Source organism: Ailuropoda melanoleuca, chromosome 10 (assembly GCF_002007445.2).
Source record: "Ailuropoda melanoleuca isolate Jingjing chromosome 10, ASM200744v2, whole genome shotgun sequence".
Lineage (NCBI taxonomy): Eukaryota > Metazoa > Chordata > Mammalia > Carnivora > Ursidae > Ailuropoda > Ailuropoda melanoleuca.
Window position 1 is genome coordinate 89,154,606 of NC_048227.1, and position 26,065 is coordinate 89,180,670.

The following is a 26,065-nucleotide window of genomic DNA, read 5'->3' on the forward strand; positions in this document are numbered from 1 at the left end:
TCTCTGATTTCTTTATCCACAAATAGTCTTGTGCAGAGTCATGATCCTCCTGCCTTTACAAATCAACCAAGCTCTGGCAAGGGAAATGATTATTCATCAAAATTCTAAACACCAGGATAAAATGTTCCTATTTAGATGAATCAGGGGTCAATTTAGTTTGCTAATGAGCTTCAGAATTGCTCTGCCTTCAGGGACTATTTTTATACTAGCTTTTCTTCTTTTTAATGTTACTAGAAGTCACATTTTCATTCTTTGTCAATAATAAAAGGTTCTTCAAGCACATGAAAAAGAAGAAGTGAGAAAGAAAATATGTGAATCATCCTGATCATGGTTTTAAAATTTTGTGGAAGGATGAAAAGGCCATAGATATAACAGATTTTTTTTTCTTTAAATTGAAGTGGAAAAATTAGAGGTCTAGATTGAATTATGGTCAATTCATAGTTTGTGTAGGCCCAATGAAAATATTAAATAAACTCATCCAAGGATTTTTTTTTTTAAAGATTTTATTTATTTATTTGACACAGAGAGAGAGAGAGCAAGCACAAGCAGGGGGAATGGCAGGCAGGGGCAAAGCAGGGTCCCTGCTGAGCAAGGATCCCAATGTGGGGCTCCATCCCAGTATCCTGGGATCATAACCTGAGCTGAAGGCAGCCGCTTAACACACCGAACCACCTAGGTGCCCCTGATTTTCTTCTTTAATTGACAACCTGTTTTGGGAGCTGCATATAGTATGACAAGCAAAGGAAACATTTCTTGTCCTCATGGACTTATACAGATCAATACGTAATCAAATTGAGATAAGTACTAGGGAGCAAAAGAAAACAGGATGCTTTGAGAGACTGTGAAAGTCTAGAAGTCTCTTCTGAAGAAAAGATGTTTAAAATTAGACCTGAGATAGCCATAGGAATTAAGCAGGTTGAGAATGGGTGAAGAGTACTGTAGGCAGGCATAGCAGCATGAGCAAATATCCTGGGGCAGGAAGGGTTGGGTACACACACAGGACACAAAAGACGATGTGGCTGGAGCTCTTGAGAGGAAGGGAAAGTGTTGCAAGATAGTACTTGGCTTGGGTAGGAAAGGGTTAGATGAGTCAGAGCTTTGTAAACTATGTTAATTTAATTGTTCCAAAGTTCATTGTCAAGCTGGCTACCATTTAGAAAGTGGATTAGAAAGGAACAGGAGCAGAAATGTCAGGTTTTTGGCTTTAGGTTAGTGGATTCCAAGCAAGAGATGACAGTAGCTCAGATGGGAGGATGGCTGGGAGATGAAGAGTTGTGGCTGGATTCAAGGTATATTGAGGAATTGGAACCAACAGAGTTGGTGATAGGTTGTGGTATCAGGTAGAATGTGGAATGCCGAGGATTGGTTTTAGGGTTTAGCAGGAACAAGTGAGTGGTTGTAGGTGCTGGGTACTAAACTAAGAAATATTGGAGACTGAATTGATTTGAGAAAAGGCCAGCAGTTCAGTTTTAGATGTGTTAAGTTTGAAATGAGTCCATGAGATATCTCAGTGGAGAAGTCAGAGAGATGCTTGGACACATGCTGTTTTTATCTCTTGCTGCATAGCAAATTACTTTGAAACTTAGCAGCAAATCTGCATTCATGATCTACTGCTGTACAACAAATTATCCCAGTCTTTAGCAGCTTAAAATAGCAAATATTTATTATCTCATACAGTTTCCTGGGTCAGGCATTTGGGAATGTCTTTGCTAGGTGATTCTGGCCCAGGGTCTCTCATGAGGTTGTAACCAAGGTGTTGGCCAGGGCTGCAGTCATCTGAAGGCTTGACTGAGGTTGGAGGATCTGATTCCAAGATGGTTTATGCACATGGCTTTTGGCAGAAGATCTCAGTTCCTTCCTGGTTGTTGATGCCATGTGGATATCTCCATAGGGCTGCTTGAGTGTCTTCATGACATGGCAGCTGGCTTCTCCTAGAGCGAGTGATATGAGAAAGTGCAAGGAAGGACAGCAATGCCTGTGACACAGTCTCAGAAGCTCTCTATCATTGCCTCTGCCGTATTCTTCTTGTGAGTTACCAAATCTAGCTCACATTAAAGGGGAGGGGAATTATGCTCTACCTCTTAAATGGAGGACTAACAAGTAATTTGTGAACATATTTTGAAACCAGTACACATAATTTTGTAATTTAGTAGAGAGGTTTGGGTTGGCAATACAACACGGGGTCTTCTGCGCATAGATGGTATTCGGAATTATGAGAGTAGATTAGAAACTACTTGTGAAGAGTGAATAAATTGAGATGTGGCCCAGGACTGATCTCTTAGGAAATCTGACTTTCAGAGAACCTGCTGCAGAGGAGTAGAGGAGAAGAAGGAAATTAAATCTGGAAAGACAAGGAGAGAGATTTTTGAGAGGCGGGGAGCAGTCTACTGTGTGGAAGGCTACTGAGATGTCTATTTGACTTCACTTTTAAGAATTTGTTCTTTAAATGAATGAAAGAGTGAATGAATGAGTAAATAAATGAGTCATACATATGTATAAAATTTTAACTCTAAATATGTTTGTTATAGAAATGCTTATAAACTTAAAAACAGGAAACAGCATCAGGAATGTACAATAACAGGGTGGTAGTGGGAAATAAATTATTGAATGTCCAGTCAATAAAATACCTATGGAGCTTTAAAAGTGACATTATAAAAGGGTATGCACTATAACGGAAACATGCTCATCATGTCTTTTAAGTAAAGGTGATAAAACACTATGTTCTTTTTTCATTTCATTTTCATAAGAAAAAGACAAAAATGTCTAGGAGGATGGACACAAACGTGTTAATAGTGATTGCCTCTGGGTGGAGGGAAATGGGTGATTTAAATTTTCTTCTTTTTGCTTATCTGATTCTTCCTTAATAAATGTGGATTGCTCTTATAACAAAATGTTTTCAAATATCCTCCCAAGGCAAAGCAAAATAATTAGAATAATACTTGCACTATCGGTACTTAAAACTTGATGGAGGAAAACTGTGACACCAAACTCCGGCAGCCAAGGCGGTACAATGTGTGACTGAAGTAGCTCCGTTGTCTAGGACGAAGGAGGCCTCTAATTGATCCGGACAGCCTGCCTCATTCCTGGTCCCCAAAGTGAGAGTATGGGATATGCGTTGCCCTCTAAAGCAATTTCACATAAACTACATAGACGTTCTTAAATTGTAGTGATAGCAGAGAGCATACTTTTATTTTTAAAAAGTTTTTTGAATTTCTTTTTAAAGATTTTAAGTAAGCTCTACACCGAATGTGGGGCTCGAACTCACAACCCTGAGATCAAGAATTATGTACTGTACCTACTGAGCTAGCCAGGCACCCCAGCTTAGAGCATACTTTTATTTTATTTTATTTTTTTCATAGTTACAGATTTTTTTTTATTTTAATGTTTTTTTATTATGTTATGTTAGTCACCGTACAGTACATCCCTGGTTCTTGATGTAAAGTTCCATGATTCATTAGTTGCGTATAACACCCAGGGCACCATGCAATACGTGCCCTCCTTACTACCCATCACCAGTCTATCCCATTCCCCCACCCCCCTCCCCTCTGAATCCCTCAGTTTGTTTCTCATAGTCCATAGTCTCTCATGGTTCATTCCCCCTTCTGATTATACCCCCTTTCTTTATCCCTTTCTTCCCCTACCGATCTTCCTAGTTCTTATGTTCCATAGATGAGAGAAACCATATGATGATTGTCTTTCTCTGCTTGACTTATTTCACTTAGCATTTTCTCCTCCAGTGCCGTCCATGTTGCAGCAAATGTTGAGAATTCGTTCTTTCTGATAGCTGAGTAATATTCCATTGTATATATGGACCACAGCTTCTTAATCCAGTCATCGGTTGAACGGCTCCTTCCATGATTTAGCTATTGTGGACAATGCTGCTATGAACATTGGGGTGCATATGGCCCTTCTCTACTACGTCTGTATCTTTGGGGTAAACACCCAGTAGTGCAATGGCTGGGTCATAGGGTAGTTCAATTTTTAACTTTTTAAGGGACCTCCACACTGTTTTCCAGAGTGGCTGTACCAACTTGCATTCCCACCAACAATGTAGGAGGGATCCCCTTTCTCCACATCCTCTCCAACAATTGTTGTTTCTTGCCTTGTCTATCTTTGCCATTCTAACTGGCGTAAGGTGGTATCTCAGTGTGGTTTTGATTTGAATTTCCCTGATGGCTAATGATTTTGAACATTTTTTCATGTGTCTGTTAGCCATTTGTATGTCTTCATTGGAAAAGTGTCTGTTCATATCTTCTGCCCATTTTTTGATTTGTTTCTTGTGTATTGAGTTTGAGAAGTTCTTTGTAGATCTTGGATACCAGTCTTTTATCTGTAATGTCATTTGCAGATATATTTTCCCATTCCATGGGGCTGCCTCTTAGTTTTTTTGACTGTTTCCTTGCTGTGCAGAAGCTTTTTATCTTGATGAAGTCCCACAAGTTCATTTTATCTTTTGTTTCTCATAGAGCATACTTTTAAATGTAGATTCCCTGAAGGCAGTTCTGTAGGCAGAGGGCAGATTCCTGTATGTGGTTTAAGTATATAAGCTTTCTGATGATTTGATGTAACAAAATGGTGAAGTTTGTCTTCTCTTGAGAATGCAGAGTTAACATTCCCTTAGACCAGACTTTCAACCCCATCTCTGCGTGATGGTACCCTCCTGGCTCAGTAAGCCTGGTTGGGGTCAAGGAATCTGTGTTCCGCGGAAATTCCCTAGGGGAGTCTGATGTTTAGCTATGTCTGGGAATGTCTGCAGTTCATTCAGATGAGGATGACAGTCACTTTTCATTGAGCCTGGCCCTGAGCCCCTTGCTACATACTTTGATCATATTATCATTTATTCTTACTGCAGTCATTTGAGTGTTGCATTTTTCTCCCCCTTTTACACCGGAGGGAAATAAGAGAGACTGAACGAGGTGTTGCAGGCATAAAGCTCTCAAAAGGCAGTTCAGTCGTGTGGTTGGAGTGCGAGCTCTGCCTTGTGACGTAGTTGGGATTTGCGTTGCACACAGAATGTCTGGTTTGTGTCTGGTTTACAGCAAGCATTTAATAAATGTTAGTTTTATTATGAAAGCGTATTTGTGGGGTGAGGCTCTGACAGCATCCTCAGTATACCTTCTCCCTATTCTAATCATCTTTTAGTGTTACCTTGTATATGGGGGCTGTTACAGTTCAGTCTGGCCAATGTCCCTTTTACAGAGGGACTCTAGAACTCCATCTTCTAGACCAGAAATATTCCCGAATTTCTTCCCTCAGTCTTATCCCAGTGGTGCCAGATTGAATTAGGGTTGAGTGGAACTGTAAGGAAGAGAAACCCTACTATTCTGGGTTATAAGAAATAATTCCATTTTCTTCAGAAACTTTCGGTCTGAAGATGGGCAATCCAAGGCTGGTTGCCTGCTCAGGGAAATTGGCTGCTCCCGTCTTCCTGGAGAAGGGTGGAAGGCCAAGGGTAAAATGTTTATGCCAGCTGTATCAGGGAGTTCATAGCTCATCTGGAAGTTCCACCCATCACCCTTTTGCTCACCACTGGCCAAAAATGGGCTGTATGGTTATCCCTAGTTGCAAGGGGAGGTGATTATTGTAATTGGCCACCTTGCCTCCAGGGGAAAAAATTAGATTAGACTTGTAGGCAGGAGGGGAAAGGCGATTGAGAAGTTAACCAGCAGTATCTGCAAGGAGCTTGAACAAGGAGTAAGAAGTCTAGAGGCATGGTCATTGTAAAAACAGTTTTGATTCTAGAATTTAGAATATCTGCATTTATTATCTTAAAGAATGATATGTTGAAATATGAATTTTAAAAAATGAAATTGGTACCCAGTGAAATTTCCCCATTCGTTCTCTTGGAGAATGTATGAGATGAGGCATAGTAAATAGCTCTTCTTTGAAAGTCAGGTTGAAATGAGAAGAAAAAATGTGTATTGCATATACCTTTTCCCCCCATTTTTGGGTGGTGAAATATATATAACAAAATGTAACATCATAACCATTTTTAAGTGAACAGTTCAGTTGTATTCCATACATTTACCATTATCCATCTCTATAGCTCTTTTCATTTTGCAGAATGGAAACTCTGTACCCATTAAACAATAACTCCCATTCCCCTCTCCTGCCAGTCACCGTTTTACATTCTGTCTCTAAAAATTTAGCTACTGTAGGTAAATGGAATCATACAGTATTCCACTTTTTGTGACTGGCTTATTTTACTTAGCAAAATGTTCTTAACGTGCATCCATGTTTTCTTCCTTATTAAAGGCTGAATAGTATTCCATTGTGTGTGTGTGTGTGTGTGTGTGTGTGTGTGTGTGTGTGTGTACACCACATTTTGTTTATCTCATTCATCCATCCATGGGCACTTGGATTGCTTCCACTGTTTAGCTATTGTGAATAATACGACTATGAATATAGGTGCATAGACGTTTCTTTAAGATCCTGCTTTCAATTCTTTTGGGTATATTATTACACATGCTTGTACCTCATACTCAGGTTTGCTAGCTTGTGCTTGTCCTGAGGGAAATGCTAAAGCTTTGAAGAAAAATTATCCAAATCTTTTTGTTTGACTCACTCTTTTTTGCTAATAACTTCAAGAAAAATTTGTCATCATGAATTAGACTTCCTATAGTCTGGGATAATGGAAAGGAGAGAGTCATTGAAGTGTTCTCAGAGGCCACTGGCCGTTGGCTTGTTGCACTATAGAAGGACCTAGTTTTTAAAGTATCATTAGGAACGAAACAGAGAAGAAAACAGAGTATTACCCGTCGTTTGCAAAGCTGTGTTGATTGTGCACATGGATGACCCTCTCAGGTTCTGGTCTCCTAATTAAGAAGTGATTTAACAGTGAGAGGAGTCTAGTGAAGGAAGCTTAGAGTGAATCCATTTGGTGTTTTCATAAAAGTGACTGAAATGATTAGGACTCTTGAGTCTAAAATGATGAAAATAGAAAGGAGATATAATTACTGGGTATAAAGCCATTTATTTCAGAAGACCAAACATGAACTTGTTCTTCTAATCTTTGACTGAATTAATTAAATTAATCTCCAACTAAGTTAAATTAATCTAGACTTTCTGATGCTTTAGAGAGGCACATTTTAGACAAAGAAAAGAGTGTTTTACACAGAAGGTGATCCCCCAGTTTGCTATACCCAGAGATGGTATAGTCTGAAGTTATAAATTTTCAAAAAAGGCAAATAGACATTAGACCTACAGTAGAGTATTAAATAAAGAGAGTGCTGATTTGAGGCAGGATCTTAATTTTCAACAGTAACTTAGAGGATGAATGATCATAAAGGATAACATTAGCATGCTGGGGAAGTGGCTTGAATATCAGGTTTCTTGCATTTTTTTTGTTCAATCTGTGGATTTTCTCTCTCTTGTCCAACTCTACTTGAATAAGCTTTTCAATAAAAAAGTATTAATGGCTCATGTGAACTTTTCACATAGTTATTAGCTATGTAAATTGAAAATGGGGGAATATGCATTTTCCAGTCTGAGACTATTTAAGTTATTTTACTCGTTAACTTTCAGTTTATACACTTTGAAGCCAAGAGTGCTGTGTTTCATGGGCTGATTTCTTAACGGTGAGGTCCACAGGAAGAAATACGTGCCCCTGAAGTTTTAAGGGGAAACATAGTGTTCCTTTCTGGCATGTTCTTCCAGCTTATTGTAAATATTTTTCTTGGATAAAGGATTGCATTTTAATGTACTTGCAGTTTTGAAAATGTAATTATTAAAATGACTCTTCCCCCTTTTAAATTATGTTACATTTGGTTTTGACTTGCCATGGCTTAATATTAGAATACTCTAAAATGGAGAAAAATTCAAAAAGTACTTCTGAAATACTCTATTTTCTATTTTAAAAACAATACACATATATGTATAATAAATGTACACACACACACACAGTGATATACATACTTGAGAAAGTCCAGGTGGCTTGGTGTAATCTGTCAGTAACATTTTGGTTACATTAATCTTCTATTTTTGTCTTCCCATCTTCATAACTGATCAGTACTCTGATAATTATACGTTGAAATACTTGGATTTATTGCAAGAAGTGTATTTTAAATGATGCAACTCCCTTTTCAACAATGTTTCCATAGTGCATAGAGGAGAAGAGGGGAAGGCATGAACCCCCAGAAGCACAGTTACTTTACATGTCCCCAGTTATCTCTTCAGACTGAAGTGGGAAACCCAGTGGAAAGACAGATAGAAGGAAAAGCAGTGTAACCTGGAGAGTTTCATTTTTGGAAATGCGTGACCTTCACTGCACCAGTGTAGGAGCTTGGGGTTTGGTCTCTAAGGGAGCTCTTCTTGCCTGCTGAGTGCTGGCATCTACACTCTCTCCCTTCCTCCCTCCCTCCCTCCCAGATCCTTCCTGTCTGCATGTAATTACAGACAGGCCATGTCTCCCTTATCCTCACCATCCCCCACCGAGGCAGGCAGACAGACAGACCTTCTCCCAGCCCAGTTTATTTTTATAGCTGCCACATTCTCTTCCCTTCCTACTTGTTTAAAGTGGAAAACCACACACCTTTTGCAGAATGGGTGTTTTAAAGAAAAAAATGGTACACAAGTATTATTTGTTATAGAAATTTGAAAACAGCTCATAAAAATAGAACATAAGAATCTCTCAGGATCTTAGAAATAAATGGTGCTAATATTTTGCCTCTTGTCATTCTAGTCAGTCCTATAAGCACACAATGTATAAATGAAACACTGTATACTCTTTAATGATCTGCTTTTTTTCCCTTTAATATATTGTGAAAATCTTTCCATATCGTCACATATTCTTTCTTAATATCATTTTTCAGTGAGATTTTATTTTTAAATAATTTCTACACCCAGCGTAGGGCTTGAACTCACTACCTCGAGATCAAGAGTCACATGCTTCTCTGACTGAGCCAGCCAGGCACCCTCTTAAATATCATTTTTTTTTTTTTAAGATTTTATTTATTTATTTGACAGAGACAGCCAGCTAGAGAGGGAACACAGGCAGGGGGAGTGGGAGAGGAAGAAGCAGGCTCCCAGCGGAAGAGCCTACGTGGGGCTCGATCCCAGAATGCCGGGACCATGCCCTGAGCCGAAGGCAGACGCTTAATGACTGCGCCACCCAGGTGCCCCTTAAATATCATTTTTTAATGGTTGTATTTATGCATGAAAATATTGCATGAAAATATACTTTAAAATAATCCCTGTGGGTAGGTATTTAGATTGTTTACAGGCTTTTTTTTTTTTTTTGAGTACTTCGAAGAAGTTCATTCTTTTGCATGTGTCTAAGTATGTGAGAGTCTAATTATTTCCTTAAGATAAATTTCCAGAATTTGTAGGTCAGTGGTCATATAATCTTAAATATGTTAGTACAGATCTTGTCGTATTGCTCCGGGAAACTTATAATAACACACATACATGTTTGCCAGCCCACAGCCAGCTTCCTTGCTCCCTTCTCAGCAGTGGATACCAGCTGGTTCTGGGTGGTTCAATTCACCATCTTTCTTCAGGTGTTCTTTTCCCAGCTCCTCAGGTCCTTTAGCTTAGTTAAGTATGCCTTTCTTCTGAAAACTTGAGCTCCTGGGATGGTTCCCTGTAGGTGAAGACATTCTCCTCACCGCCCTCGTCTTTTGTTGTCACAGACTTGCTTGACAACTTCACTTGAATATCTCCTTTCTTCCCTAAGTGTTTTCTCTTCCTCTGCTTCTATTTCTCTTTTCCTTTTTTTTTTTTTTTTAAATGGAGGAGAGGCACTGCCATCCTACACATTGCCTGAAAACCTGGGACTTTTTTTGGCTTCTCTTCTTCTTCATTGCCCTTCTGGTAATTCAGTAGTCAAGTCATGGTAACCTCACCTGGACCATTCAGTGCCTCTTGCATCCATCTCTTCCTTCCTTCCTTTTTTTTTTTTTTTTTTTTAAGATTTTATTTATTTATTTGCCAGAGAGAGAGAGAGGCAGCCAGCGAGAGAGGGAACACAAGCAGGGGGAGTGGGAGAGGAAGAAGCAGGCTTCCCGCTGAGCAAGGAGCCCGATGCAGGACTCGGTCCCAGGACCCTGGGATCATGCCCTGAGTGGAAGGCAGACGCTTAACGAACGCGCCACCCAGGCACCCCCATCTCTTCCTTTCTAATTTCATTTTTACCTTACTACTTCTGGCTATCAGATGTCCATCATGGGCAACTGTAATAAGCCTCATGTTGGCTTCCTTTCTTCTGGCCTCTCTCTATGAATCCATTTTTCATGTAAAACTCACTACAGCACACTACTGTTCATGTTATTCCTTGCTCAGAAAAAGTCAGTGGTCCACAATGCTTGTTCTTTTGAACTTAGCTTGATTTTAAAAGTCCTCCATGATCTAGCTGCAGTGCATTTAAAATATTCAATGATAATGCAACTGTCGGTGATCAAAAATCATCCAGCCAGAGAAACAACTTATAGTTTTGTCTCTGTGTCCTGTTCTTTATGCCTAGAGGACTTTGCATGTTCTCTCATCCACAAATGCCCTAACGGTGTCTACATGCCTCAAATAAATCAATTCAAATGCAACTTATTACTTGCATCCTCTTCTGATTCCCTCCTCAACCCCATCAAAAAGAAATATTTTTCCTCCACATTTATGAATGTTTCTATGCCTAAGATATTAATTATAGTTGTCCGTCTCTTATTCATATACTTGTCTTATCCTCTCCCCACCCCCACCCTTCCCTCCATGATAGCTTCTTGAAAGCATCATCTGAATCTTTTTTGGGACCAGCATAATAGATGCTCAGTTAAACACTATCTGGTGGTCAGTAAATGCCACTTTCTGTTTCTTTGTTTCCCACAAAATAGACGAACAACTACTTTTCATCTAAAGAGTAGGAAATATAAAACTTTAAGTGGTGACTATAACAAAGAGTGGAAATATTTCCAATTCTTAGTATGTCTGTTTATTGGACAGGAAGTCTTATGAAACAACTTAAACTAGGTCGTTCATGCACAGCTGTTAATTTTTGCTTTATTTTTGCTCAATCCTGTTTGCTCCCAATGCTTAAAAGTAGGTTATGAGCGCAATCGATTGTCCCACTGGGAGAGCTGCAATGAAGGCAGCTTCTCAAACCTGCCATGCACATTGGCATTCTTTAAACGATCATTATGAGCAAGCAGGCTCAAAAACAGTTCATACAGCCTGTTTCATAAGCTTGGTAAGTGACAGCTCTCTGTCCTTCTGAAGGACATGAGAGTTTTAGTTGGAGTAAATGCAGCAATATTCCAGAGCTGTGCCGTGTAGTGGGATGGCTACTGTGCCCTTGAACCATGACCAGTCTGAGTTGGGATGTGCTATAAATGTAAAATGCACCTCAGACTTCAAAAGGGTAGTGAGAAAAAGAGTGTAAGATAGCAATAGTTTAAAAAATATTGAGTAAACGTCAAAATGATGCTATTTTGCATCTATATGGGGTAAAGAACACATATTATTAAAATTATTTTTACCTCCTTTTTTTTTAACATGGCTACTAGAAAACTAAAAATTAAATTTTTTATATATATAGCTTGCATTGTTCTATAGAACAATGCTCTTTTAGAGAGAGGATTTAGTTAGACTTACCACCAGCATCAGGCCAAGGATCATCGCAGCCGGATCATCCCAGCCCGTGGCTGAACACTGGGTTTTAAGGGATTGAGCCTCCCAGATGTGCCAGATTTTTATTCTTTTTAGTCAGTGGTGGAACCTGTCTGTAAAATATTTTGGCCAATCCACATTTATTTATTTATTTATTTATTTAAAGATTTTATTTATTTATTTGACAGAGATAGAGACAGCCAGTGAGAGAGGGAACAAGCAGGGGGAGTGGGAGAGGAAGAAGCAGGCTCATAGCGGAGGGAGCCTGATGTGGGGCTCGATCCCATAACGCCAGGATCACGCCCTGAGCCGAAGGCAGACGCCTAACTGCTGTGCCACCCAGGCGCCCCCAATCCACATTTATTGAATAACACTAAACTCACTGGTGGGAGAGTGTTTCTAACCTTCTAATTATGTCAGTTACCAAGCGCAGTAAAAGCACATTTCTCATGTTCATTAAATTAATTAAATTAATTGGCAAAGTCTCTGGTGTTAGTGGTGACAAAGATAACATAGCTTGGTAGAGGCCACCTCCAGGGTTTAGTCTTTCTAATTAAATTAAAGTTTACCTTGTCTGGAGTTTTATCCTAGGTTGGGATAACATAAGCCCCTGAAATCATTTGCGTGCTGGACTTTATGTGTTCCCCTGTGGCCAGCCTTTCCAGTGGTTACGCAACTTGCCTCTCCTTTTCCATCTTTCCTCTCAGATTCCCCTCCTCCACGTCACAAAAGAAAGACACAGCAATCTCCCTCTCCAAGTCTTACTGTGCTTCATTACTGCATTATTGCAAACAAGGGAACAATGTTAGAATGCAAAGTAAAGAACATTCCCTTAAAAATTATTAAAATGGTTAGTGCTTTATTACATCCAGGGGCAAGGCTTTGTGGCTGCCATGAGTGCATTCATGCATGCGTGCATCCATCCATCCATCCCTCTCAGAATGAGAATTCTGATGGGAGCTGTTGCCGGGTTACCCTGGAGACACATATGAACATGGTTTATAAATACAAAAGTAAAGTCAGACTTTCCTCGTCAGAAAATAAGTCTGATTGGCTGATTAGTTTGACAATGAGGACTAGTTTTGCCAATTAGGTAGTAGAGACATTTTCTAATAATTGAATGAGCTTAATTTGTGACTCTTTAACAATGTGCTGAAATTATATCTTTATAACTATTTAGATTTACCATAGATATTAATGCATGCAACTTAAAAATGTGCATGGGAATTCTTTTAGAGGTTCCTGAACAAAAATGTTTGAAGACTCTGACTTTAAAACGAACTTAGAATCACACTTTCTATGTTGCAGATGTATATTATAGGGGCGCCTGGGTGGCTCAGTTGGTTAAGTGTCTGCCTTTGGCTCAGGTCACGATCCTAGGGTCCTAGGATCCAGCCCCATGTCTGAGTGTGTGCTCAGCGGGGAGCCTGATTCTCTCTCTGCTTCTGCCTGCTGCTCTTCCCCCCCTTGTGCTCTCTCTTTCTCTCAAATAAATAAATAAAATCTTAAAAAAAAGAAAATGTATTTTATAGACTTCGTACAGGAACTTTTTTTTTTTTTTAAGATTTTATTTATTTGAGAGAGAGAGAGAGAACAGAGGGAGAGTAAGAGGGAGAAGTAGACTCCCTGCTGTGCAGGGAGCCAGAGGTCACGATCCCAGGACCTTGGGATCCTGACCTGAGCTGAAGGCAGATGCATAATGACTGAGCCACCCAGGTGTCCTATACAGGAGGTTGTAAGTAGAGAAGGAAAAGAAGCAGGAAGACACTCCAGGAAAGAAGTGGTATTTGGGGTTGCTTGAGGGTGGACACACCCGTGCAGCCAGGTAATCTGTATGGCTGAGGATTCCGAAATGGTGACCTAAGCCAAGACAGGTCCAGGGAGGGGTTTTGGAAAAGAATATTCAGAGAGGAAGGATGGAGGGATGTTTGGATGTTTAAAAAAGCAAGACGGGTGGAAGAAGGAGGTAAGTAATAAAAATTAAGAGGAGAAAAGGAGGGAAACAGTCTCAACCCTAGGGATTTTTCAAATGATGGGTTGTAGTTAAGGAGGCTGGTAGTTCTGGACATTTTGGAATATTCATTCTGGCCTCTAAGATTGTGTAGACTTTTGCAAGTTGAATCCTGATGAGCTAAAGATAGTTTTTCTTTGAGTCTCGAATTCCTTGGGGTCACATTGCTCTTTGGGGCTCCCTGGGGACTGTCCTGAGTGGCTGAATTGAAGGGCGGTACTTGAGCTTGCATGAATTGTGGTCTGGGTCTTCGTCTGTCTCAGGGTGCTTATGTGGGCCCCGACGCACACAGAAGTAAATGGAAGTAGTTCCAAGGAGGGAAGTCAAACAGTACCGCCATACCTTTTAGTTCATTGGAGTTGTTGGCTTCAGAATGTTATCACTGGCCTCTAACGATGCTCATTCACTCATTACTAATTGCTCGTTGTTTTTCAATATATATTTTAATTTGACTGTGATGACCCAAAGTTGTAATTATAGAAGACATGTGGTCTACAGCTAAAGTTTTTTCAGCAGTTCTACAGAAAATAATAGCATTCCTACATAGGAGTGCGAAGACATATTTGGGTACTGAAAGTATTGTTTTCTTTTCCTTTGGATATTTTTTGCAAGATTTTTTGTTTGAGAAGTACTATTTATTGGACATTTTTGTTTTATTATGTGGACTTATTAGGAATCTAAAAGGAACCTAGATGAATCCCCTAGATTCCGCATAATATGGGGAAAATAATTAAATAATTAAAATGAGAACATTACTATGTGAATATTTAGCAGTCTTGAAAGGACATGTTTTTGCTCCTATTTTAGAAAGTAGAACTTGTCATGAGAAAGTTTGAAGTCAGATCCCTGGAATGTTTTTTCCATTCAAAAACATTTTCCCCCCGGGGCGCCTGGGTGGCACAGCGGTTAAGGGTCTGCTTTCGGCTCAGGGCGTGATCCCCGCGTTATGGGATCGAGCCCCACATCAGGCTCCTCCGCTATGAGCCTGCTTCTTCCTCTCCCACTCCCCCTGCTTGTGTTCCCTCTCTCACTGGCTGTCTCTATCTCTGTCGAATAAATAAATAAAATCTTAAAAAAAAAAAATTTCCCCCATTCTCCTGAAAACTCATTTGCATGAATTTTCATACATCTGGGGATGTATGTTTATGAAGATGTCTGTAGACAGTTTGTAGAATATAATAGATCTTTAATAGGAATAAAGTAAGAGAATTTCACAGATATTTTCTTTTTAAAAGTCTTGCTTTTTTATCACTAAAATCACTAAAAAAATTAGTTTTCTATTGACTTTTCGTAACAGTGACTCATCATTGTTATGACTCATTCAGCTCTTCCTAAATAATCTCTCCTTGTACTGTGACATTTCAAGTGATTTTTTCTTTTAAGGATTTTTAATTTATTTATTTCAGAGAGAGAGAAAGAGGGAGAGAGCGTGCGCAGGGGGGAGGGGCGGAGGGAGAGGGAGAAGGAGACTCCCCTCTGAGCAGGGAGCCCAATGGGAGACTTGATCCCAGGCCCCTGAGATCATGACCTGTGCTGAAGGTAGACACTTAATGGACTGAGTCAGTCAGGCTCCTTGCAAGCGATTTTCATAGAACTCTTTCACTCCTGGGACAGAAATCCAAAATAAAGTGTTTGTATGTAAAATTTACAATTTCTGCCCCCATATATTCAGTGCTTGTTCTTTTGCATTTGCAACATATATAATACAGTTTATGTCTAAGATGTGAAGAGTTTTTTCCAAAAGATGTTTTCAGAGAAAAGGTTTCAAACACAATTCTGGGTACCTATAAATCTTACAGTCTTTAGGTTGAGTTTAGCAGCTCTAGAAAGTGAAAGTTGGAAAACATTCCCTCCTGTATTTAAAAAACTTGAATTCATCAACTAGAAAATAGTTAAGAGGTGAATAAACTCTAAAATTAGAAGATGGTCAGGAATTATTGGTTATATCTAATTTTGGAAATAATTCTTTAGGGAATAGATTGTTTTTCAGTGTTTTGTGGGTTAAATGCGAAAGAGCTATCTCTGAACCCCAGTGACTTTGGAGTAACGTGCTGTTGCACTTGGGCTAGTTTAGAAAGTCTTCAGGATATCTCAGAGTTTGGTGGTTTTTGCATTTTCCAAGTGCAGTCTTATGGCCAGCATCATTAGTCATTAGAGAAATGCAAATTCAAACCATAACTTAGCACTTCACACCTACTAGGATGGCTATCATTAAAAAAAGGAAAATTAATGTTAGCGAGGATGTGGAGATTGAAATCTATGTACATTGCTGATAGGAGTATAAAATGGTGCAGTCACAATGGAAAACAGTTTCCAGGGAAGGCAGTTTCTCAAAATCTAAACATAGAACGACCACATGACACAGCCATTCCATTCCTAGGTATATACCCAAGGGAACTGAAAGCAGGGACTCAAACAGGTACTCACATGCCAGTTTTCTTTGTGGCTTTATTCACAATACCCAAAAGGTAGAAATGACCCAAGTGTCTATCAACAGATGATTGGATGAATAAAATGTGGCATATAGGCGCATCTGGGTGGCTCAGTCGGTTTAGTGTCCAGCTCTTGGTTTTGGCTCAGGTCATGATCTCCATGATCTCAGCATCGTGAGATCGAGCCCTGTGTCAGGCTCTGTGCTCAGGGTGTGGAGTCTGCTTGTACCTCTCCCTCTCTCCTTCCCTTGCTCGCTCTTGCTTTCTCTCTCTCTCTCTCTCTCAAATAAATAAATAAATAAAATCTGTTTTTAAAAAGTGGCATATACATACAATGAAATATTCAGCCATAAAAAGGAAGGAAATTCTGACACATGCCACAACATGGATGATCCTAGAAAACATGATGCTAGGTGAAATAAGCCAGATGCACAAGGACAGATACTGTATGATTCCACTTACATGAAATATCTAGAAGAGGCAAATACATAGAGAAAGAAAGTAGATTAGAGGTTACTAGCGCCTGGGAGGAGGGGGAATGGGAGAATTATCACACTTTATTTATTTTGTAAGTAGGCTCCACTCCCAATGGTGGGGCTTGAACATACAACCCCGAGATCAAGAGTTACATGCTCTATGGGCTGAGCCAGCCAGGTGCCCCTGTGAATGGGAGAATTATTGCTTCATGGTTATAAAATTTCTATTTGGGCAGATGAAAAAAGTTTTGGACATAGTGGTGATGGTCATACAACCTTGTCAATGTAATTAATGCCACTGGATTGCACACTTTAATATGGTTAAAGTGGCAAACTTTATGTTCTGCGTATTTCACCACAATTTAAAAAAATTAATAATGAAATATACCAAAAAACCATTGAATTATAGACTTTACATGGATGAATTGTATGGTATGTGAATTGTATTGGAATCAAGATGTTAAAAAGCTTTGCAAGCATGGGAGGAGTACTGGATAAAGAGATGGGGATTCTGATTTGATTTCTGGTACCACCTAACTTCATCTCATGGGGTAAGCTGCTGATGTGTCTAGTTTCAGGATGGGGTTTGATCAGGTCCTCTAATTTTATATTCTTTCCTGCTCTGAGACGTGCTGATTCTGTGAGAGTAATAAGGTGGGTAATTTGGGTGGGTTAGGTTGGTTCCTGCTGAAACAAACATTTTCCTCCAATGATAAAAATGACAGAAATCCTAAATACAGTGCAGGTGGGTCTGTAGACTTTTTGGAATCCAAGGGCTTCAGAATTGCCATGAATTTGGGAGGGGAGTGAATGGATCATGCTAGAAGAACCTGTGTTTATGTAAAGAGGTTGCTTTTCAAAGAATCCATATTTTCTTAAAAATTTTTTTGAGCATATATTTCTAACTCTGTACCCATCTTCTTTTTATGGGTATAAACATTTTTCAGGATTGAAAACTTTCTAAAGTTTGGAGTATTTTAGAATTATTCTTTTAATGTTATTATATGTTAAAACCCTCAGTTTTCTCATAGATACACAATTATGTTTTAATTAAATATGCTCTTTTTTGTTAGGTATTGAGTTTGAGCCTGAAATGAAGAAGGTATTATTCTATTTTCTCTTACTCTGTTTAGAATGCCCCTTTTTGCATGAACCAGACTTCATCTGTCCTTCAAGATAGATTTTAAGTGCCTTTTTTTCCCCATGAAACTCTGACCTCCTTGTGCTTGGCATTGAAGGCAGGCTGGAGAGTCAGTGGGACCTGGTTCTGTTTGTGACTCTTGACACTTGCGCAGTGGGTGACACTGGACAATTCATTCAGCTTTTGTCCCTGGATCTCAGGCTTCTCATTTGAAAAGTAAAGTTGTTTTCCTCTCGTCACTTCACCCACCTTCACATCTCCCAAAGAGACCATCGACTTGTGTTTTGCTTTTTATAGAGTGAAGTCTGAAAGCCTGTTTCAAATGCAGTTTTTGGCTTTAATAGCTTCAAAGTATAAATGCGATAAACATACGAAGATAACATTTGAAATGTTAATTATCTAAACTCCACATATACTTAGGTAGTTTTGACAATTTTGAAAAAGCATATTTTTAAGTTTGTTTTTTTTTCCAGGCCCTCTGAGGATGTCAGATTTTGAAACAAACTTGGAGTTTACACACTCTAATTGAGAGCAGTCTGTCTCCTCTTGTCTCTGTGTCTTTGACTACATAGTTGTAACATTTGGCAGATTATTACATAATATTTACATATTTCTATGTGCCATTTTAATTCATGTTGTTTCAATAAATGAATTGGTGGTGTTCAGAGGCCAACTAAGTGGGTAGGAGACACCAAGAGAGGAGAATGATCTCACTAAGCCTTGGTAAGTTTCTTTGGGCTTGATTAAATACAGTAGCCAGAAAAAGAAGAAGTGGGAGTATGATCTGAAATGCTTTCATTGCTTCCGAAATAATCTCTTTTGCTAATGAGAAACTGGCTTTCTAGGGTGAGTTGCATTTCATGAGAGGCTTTAATAAAGCCAATCCAAGTTTTAAATCATCCAGCAAGACATTTCGTTTTTGGCTTAAAGTGTAGGGACTTCTCCTCTGAATAGCATTCGATGGAACTCAGGTTATTGCCAGCAAACTGGACACTCTTCAATTGCTTTGGAAGATGGACCGAAGGATAATGCTTTCTCTCTAATACTAGTCTGGTTTTAATGGTGGTATACATGTTCCTAGGACTTGGGTGTCTCCATAAGGGAAACAAGTCTAATGTCTGTGCCACATTTCCAGTTTAAGATTTAAATTGAGATTTGTGGCTACGTTCTGCTGAAAGAATTTTTGATATGTATTTGAGCTGGTGAAGTGAAAAAAGTTGCAAGCCAGTTTCCTGGAAGATTTATCAGGCAGTTTTGTTGATGTTTCTTGCTTCACTTCTCTCACCCATCACAGAAATAAAATTCCAGGCGAGACAGCAGCAGAGGCCCTTGGATCTGTGTGAGCATGTCAAAAGCATTTTAAGAGGAGCAAAATATTTAGAGGAAGAATTTGGAAAATCAGCCTTAAGGGATTTAACACATTTTTCTTCTCCTAATTCAGTCCCGTGTTTGTCCCCCTAATGGAGGAAGGTCATTAATGGATAAGATTTGCTAAGCCCCAAAAGGCTTTCAGAAGCTAAAGGGTTTTTCTAAAATCCAAATCTAAAGAAAATGCTTGTTTGGAAACTAGAATGAATACATTTAGAGTGTAAATTATTCTAACTTATTTCTATAAAATAATCCAGTTATATGTAAGATGGTTTTTTCTGCACATTTTTATTTTGGAGAAATTAAATGGCAGATGGGCTTGATAATGGAGAGCTGAATGACTTTGAGACTTTTGAAGTTCTGTATAAATTTCTAGGAAGGGCAAAATGATTGATCAGAAGTGCATGACTGAGATTTTTTAGTTGTCTTGCAACCACATCGCGAGCATGTTTTCATCTCCCAGAAACAGGACCTGGGCCAGTGTTGTTACCTTAATTGTGGTGCGGAGGGCAGTTTTCTACTAGTAAGTGTTCCAAATTTGTTACATTTTATTCTCATAATTGAAAAGCTGCTGTCTAATTCTAGTTCTTTTACTGAATTCCTCTCTGGTAGAAAATAAGAGGTGTGTGTGTGTTTGTGTGTGATAGAAAAGAGAAATGTGAACTAACACCTTTTTTGGAGTATAAACTCTTTTCCCCCCCTTTTTTAAGTGTACCAGGAAAATGAATACAGAGGCGTTTTTATAAATTTGGGAGTATTTTTGAAAGGTTTGGATGCCAGACAATTTATCACTACAACCTCATATTTTATTTCATATTGGTTACTTAGACTCATATTCAAACTTTGATTTGACCCAAAAATCAAAGATTATTATAGAAACATTAACTTATTAATTTTTATAAACATTTCTGAATGGCAGGAATCTGTTTTTAGAATTTGATTTCCTTCTTTATGTGATAAGTTGAAAAGACCTGCTTATCATTTGGTATGGTGCACATACTCATTTCTTTGTCCAGTCTACATCTGGAGAAAAATCTATGAAGTATTAAATATTTTAATGTTTTTGAAAATAAGGTTAAATGCTCAGAAAAGAGGATAAGAAAAACACAAAATTTATTAATATTAATCCTTAAGAATGTTCCCTGTTTTTATGGGGATAAAATCTTCAAGTTGTATGAATGTTATGAAATTAACATATATAAACATAATAAAATTTAATATTTATGACCTTTACATGTATTTTTGTTCATAGCATTATGGAATAATATGTATGGTAAAATATACAAAAATAAATACTTTCTGAGGTTAATGAGACAAATAATTAGTTTTTCTAAGACTCGGAACACTGATATTTAATATTATATTTATATTGGTGGGGCTGGTATAGTGCTCTCCGCAGGTCGATGCATGTGGCTGACTTCTAGTGTGTGTATAATCTCCGCTCTGTCCCTCTTAGGCATGATTGTAAGGGTGGGGAGGGAATTCAGAGTGTGTAAGCAAGTCCTCTTGGTTAATAAATGGCTTATATGTGGCATTGATCGATGGTAGAAAGCCTGAAATCAGGTCTGATGCTGACTGCGTTGTCCTTTCTGGAAGGCAGGCTACCTTTCAGCGCAATTAACATCGAGAAGGTTCTTAGACGACAGTTTTGTTTTTCATCCAATTGCCCCCTTTGTGTCTCTGAGTCAGTCTCCAATTACCTTTATGGTTGTGTAAAAGTGCACTCTTTTCTGGAGCTGCAGCTATCCTGTTTATTTCGGGAATGACCTTTTAGTCACGAACTCTCCTTCCAGAAGGGAGTAAGGACGGAAGATACCACAAACTTGGTGAAGGGATGGGTGAACTTCTAATTCTGCTGTGAGAGATGCGTGAGGAGGTCTCTGGGGAAGGCAGTCCTTTGACGTAGATGGACAGGGAGCAGAGCGCACGGGGCGGGGGGTGGGGGGCTCTCTGTTCTTGTTTTGCTGTTACGAGGCGGGGAGGCAGCCTGGCAGTGTGGATGGTACCCGGGCAGGTAGTGTATTCATACACACAGACAGAACCGCAGCATTCTGCAGGGTTCCAAATCCTCCGGAGGCCACTTTCAGAACCAGTTAGGGATTGTTAATGTGCTGTTTTGTAGGCGTTAAGCCAACAGTGACTCTTGCTGGTTGTAATAGAGAACTGGGGAGCAGTTGAAGAGGCTATCATTAGAAGTAACAGAGAGGGTACAATGGGTATTTATCTGCCAGCTTACATGTATACTGTAGTAATAATTATAGCAATAACAGTAACAAAGAACTCAGTGCCAGCTCTTTGCCAGGTGGTTTCTGCTCATATTCACTAATCCTCAAAATGCCCTTGCAGGCTGGGTGTTGTTTATCTCTCTTTTACAGATGAGAACCGGAGGTGAGGAGGCATAGTAATGATTTACCGAGGTCACACACTAAGTAGATTGGGGTGCGGTCTATTTTATTCTAAAGCCCTTTGTTCTTTTTGATGTATCGCATGGTTTCCTTGTGCTTAACTAAATCCTTCTGCCCATCTTCCAGAAGTTCAAGATGCTGTGGTTTTTAAAGTCAGTTTTTATTGGCCGTGGCTTGGAGCACGAATTTGTAATCAAAGTTGATCATTTAAAAAAAAAGACTCTGATTTCTCCACTTGTAAAATACTGATATATCAAGATCATTAAAACCTTGTCCTGTCAGTCTTCCTACAAGAAAACAGGTTGTGGGGGCGCCTGGGTGGCACAGCGGTTAAGCGTCTGCCTTCGGCTCAGGGCGTGATCCCGGCGTTATGGGATCGCCCCACATCAGGCTCCTCTGCTGTGAGCCTGCTTCTTCCTCTCCCACTCCCCCTGCTTGTGTTCCCTCTCTCGCTGGCTGTCTCTATCTCTGTCAAATAAATAAATAAAATCTTTAAAAAAAAAAAAAAAAAAAAAAAAAAAAAAGAAAACAGGTTGTGGAATACCCTTATGCTAGTTTTTGTTTTGGAGGGTGTAAGACTTGTACAAAAAAGGAGGAAGATCATGAGTTTCTTAGGTTTTTGTGGATAACTTCGATTTTTGTTTTGGACATGCTAACGTCTTTATCAGGCTGAAATTTTACTTAAACAAAATGCAGGAGAAAGTATTATGCGCAATAGTGTGAAAGTGAGGTGCTGATTCTATCCCACAGGCATGGGCGTAAGGGTTGGTGGCGATGGAGGGCCAGCTCCCTGGGGAAGGTGCCTGACCTTCCTGTGCGAGCTGACTCCCTCCGCCTTCCGTTCTTCCTTAGCTGTGGATCGCTGTGCTGAGGTGCTACTTGCAGACTGCTATTTTAAACTCTGCTTGATGGGGATGATTGTATTTAGAACCCTTCCCAAAGGTACACACTTTCATACATTTCGCTTCTCTCCTTTCCCCCCCTGCAGATGAACACAACGATGTGCAGAAGAAAACCTTTACCAAATGGATTAACGCACGATTTTCAAAGGTAACAGAGACTTTCAAACACTTTATGGTGATTCAAATGCCTCTTTCAGATTGACAGTTTGTTGGGAGGTGCAGTGAATGTTCCCATAACATGGGAATCTCCTGAGTATGCAGATGCATTTATACTTTTTAAAAATTCTCTTTTCAAATACATTTAAATGGAAATCCTGGTACAAACAGTTCATGGTGTAAACACCTTCATGGGATAAACAGCTTTTTATTTTTACCTGGCATTCTCCAGATATAGGCCAACAGTTTGCTGCTTTTGACTCTCTGAATCCTGGGTACATTTAGGAAATGAATGTATCACTAGGCAAATTTTGTGTTCCCTTAGCTAGACAGATGATGATTTCACTTTGCCTGGTTAAAATCAACTTGTTACCCAGGCAGCCGTTCTAAGGTTTAGGGTTTTTCCTACCTGTGGGTGTGGCTAATACTGTTGATCTGCCCTGTGGTTCTTTTTTTGTGCACTTTCTCACTTCTTTTCCTGAGGATCTACTCTTTCTCAGCATTCCTGACCGCTTGGAACAAAACCAGTGTTTTGAGTGATACTCTTTTTAGGGGCAGGGCAAACTGACAAAGGAATTGGCAGTGCTATTCTCAACCTCGTTCTTATGGAATTATCCATTCGGTATTGACACTGGATTTTGGTCCTTTAAATTTGAAGTGGGAGGGAAATTTGCAGGACTCCACACAAGAAGGAGGAGAAATAAAGTTTCTTGGAGACACATCATCATAGTCTTTTAAATAGTATGAAAGCTACTTTAATTATGAGTTATTTGTTTTCAAAATTTTCTATTTGAGAAGGTTGCAAAGGTCAAGAAAATAAACACTGGTATTTCTTTGAGGCAACGTGAGAATGTTTTAGGATTACTTTGTGCAGCAGCACGGTTTAAAAATTGCTTCACATCCCAGTGTTTACAGATGATTATTTGATTGCAGTGTTTTTTTAGGTTTTGCACGTTTTTGTTGAGGGATGTTTTATCTTGCCTCTGAGAATGTAAGGAATATGAAAATGAACTTTGACAGAAGGGTCAAGAATATAGAAGTGCTTGCATAATTGGTGGTTTTATGTGTAGGATTTATTCCAGAGCAGACAGGTATTTTGGGGGAAATTTTAATTTGTTTTATTTTAGGGGCACAGGTAATATCTGGGTGCTTTGGATTTGACAGTATCTGAAACTTTTGAAGTATCCATCTGTGTGTGACCATATTCTGGGCAACAGAGTTCCAGCAACTAAGAGAGTCTGGATATGAGAGGTTTTATCCCAGTGGTTTTATGGGTGCTCAGATGTGTAAGATTAGCCATCCTGGTTGCTGTTGAGGATGATCCAGTGATTTCTAGGGAGAGCAAGTTAAGCAGACCTACTCTTTAGCAGCTCCGCGTGGTCGTGGGGGAAGAATTACTGTAGAACTGATTGTAAAGATCATTTGGAAGCATTGTAGTCTTGGTAGACCTACGTTTGGGGGACATTTGAAACTGGGTGAATGACTTTTACCCCTATTTATGAGAATGGAGAGAACTAGCGCAATGGAGCATGGAAAGGTGGAGAGTAGAAGAAGAGAGGTGACAACTGAGAAAAAATAATTGAAGAATGTTGAACTTTATCAGTATTGCCATGAATTTGGCTCAGGCTGGCTAGCACCCTACAGGATTTGCTAGATGGTTGAGCTGGAGCATCACCCAGTAGATCTGCTTCATCTCCAGGCCCAGAGCTGTTGCTCATGGATGCAAGGCTGGCAAGGCTGGCACCAGCCTGTCACTCATACCCAGTGTGGCCCAGGAAGCCCTTTGCTGAGCTTTGAAAGTATCCTCACTGAAGCTACTGTCCCTTGACTTCTTTTCCATTGGATGGTCTTCATTGTCATTGATCATTTGGGTCATGCACCTGAATTCTCTCAAGAAATAGCTCAGTATCGGGGCACCTGGGTGGCTCAGTCAGTTAAGCATCTGACTCTTGGTTTTGGCTCAGGGCATGATCTCAGGGTTGTGAGACTGAGCCCCACGTTGGGCTCCGCGCTCCTCAGGGGTCTGCTTGGGATTCTCTCTCTCCCTCGTCCTCTGCCCTCCCCCATGCTCACTCTCACTCTCTCTCTTTCTCTAATAAATAAATAAATCTTAAAGAAAAAAAAAAGAAATAACTCAGTATTTATTTATCAGATGTTTATTTATTAACATCTTTAAAAAGACCTCAAATAACACAAAGTCCAGTACTACCAGGATAGTTTACTTGATGAACTTGATATTTAAACTTGTACATTTATAATGTATATATTATTGTGCAATATTAAGTGAGGGTTTTAGGTCCCGTGTAAATTATTTGCCCCAGGAAGCTTGTAATTATTGCCAAGACAGTGAAAAGACCAGGTAATATTATCATTTTTAACATTTTTAACATTTTAACAGTTCCAGTTATATAAACTGACACAGAAGCTAAAAGCTTATTTTGTTTGGAGAAAAAGTATCAAAAGTAGATCTGACCCTGGAAACATTTCCTTTCAGATGACTTCGAGTAAGAAATCAAAGTAGAAGGAAAATTTGATAGTTCTAGAACAAACTTATCAAAGAAATTATGAATATTTGGATAGAAAGAGATGGAGGGTTCATGGCAGTGACATTGAACTTCATCCACATTTTTTCTTTCCTCTGGCTGTCTTAAATCCATAAATCAGATTGCTTCCACACTGCCGGTCAGGAAGGAGAATAACACATTTCTCTATGCTGGGAGATTTCCATAGATGCCCCATACAGCTTAATTCCACTCTGCTGGGAAAAGGTAGTTTTGGGGCATGGTGTCACTAGGTATTCCAGAAGCTAGCACAAGAAAAAAAAATTCCTGTTGAAGAGAATGAATTCGATTTCATTTATTTTTTATCCATGTCCTTTGGTATATTATGGTAGTTTAAAATAGAATTATTGAGTCTGCTGCTTCTGTGCAGTGTGGGTCCCTCCCCAGAGCAGTCGGGTCCTTGTGCTGAAAAATGCAAATAGATAACTGATGGCATCTTCCACCGTTTAGGAATTTATTTAGAATTCCATCCCTGGACATTTTCTCTGTGGTCCCCTGCCTGGCCCATTGTAATCAAATATCAAATCTTATTGAGTCCACTACTTATATATATTCAAAATGTCTATTTCTCTCTCTCTTTTCTGGCACACCCTTTTGCCAAGTCACTATCATCTGAGTTAGGAAAAAATGTGAAGACTTCAAGGTAGGCAAAAAGATTAGTGAGAGTCCTGTCAGCTCAGACATCTGGGTTATTGGCCTTCCCTTATCTGTGAGCTACTCTACAACTCTCAAGAATTGTCGAAAACAGATAATAATGCAAATGATCCTTATCCATAAAAATGCAAAGTAGGTGGAATGCAATTGATTATTATCCCTTGGATAGAACCATTTTGCATCTTTTGTAAATTTATTTCTGCTTTCCTTTATTGTATATAAACATGTGGTCTTTTGAGTTCTCCTTTGAACCAGTCGTAACACCTTACTGGTTCTCTTGTCAATGAGTTAAAGTCTTTGACACATGTTGATATTACATGTGTATGAGACTCATGATTTTACTGTTGTTTTTTTTTTTTAAAGATTT

At 39.3% G+C, this 26,065-nt stretch overlaps 1 protein-coding gene across 5 annotated transcripts in view; it reads left to right on the forward strand.

Moving 5' to 3' along the window:
- UTRN (utrophin) overlaps positions 1-26,065 on the forward strand; it is a 426,951-nt gene that overhangs the window by 80,746 nt on the left and 320,140 nt on the right. For all 5 annotated transcript variants that reach the window (XM_034669248.1, XM_034669249.1, XM_034669251.1 and 2 more), the window contains one exon: positions 22,414-22,475. In XM_034669248.1, the coding sequence (XP_034525139.1) occupies positions 22,414-22,475 (62 nt within the window). The remainder of the gene's footprint in view (positions 1-22,413; positions 22,476-26,065) is intronic.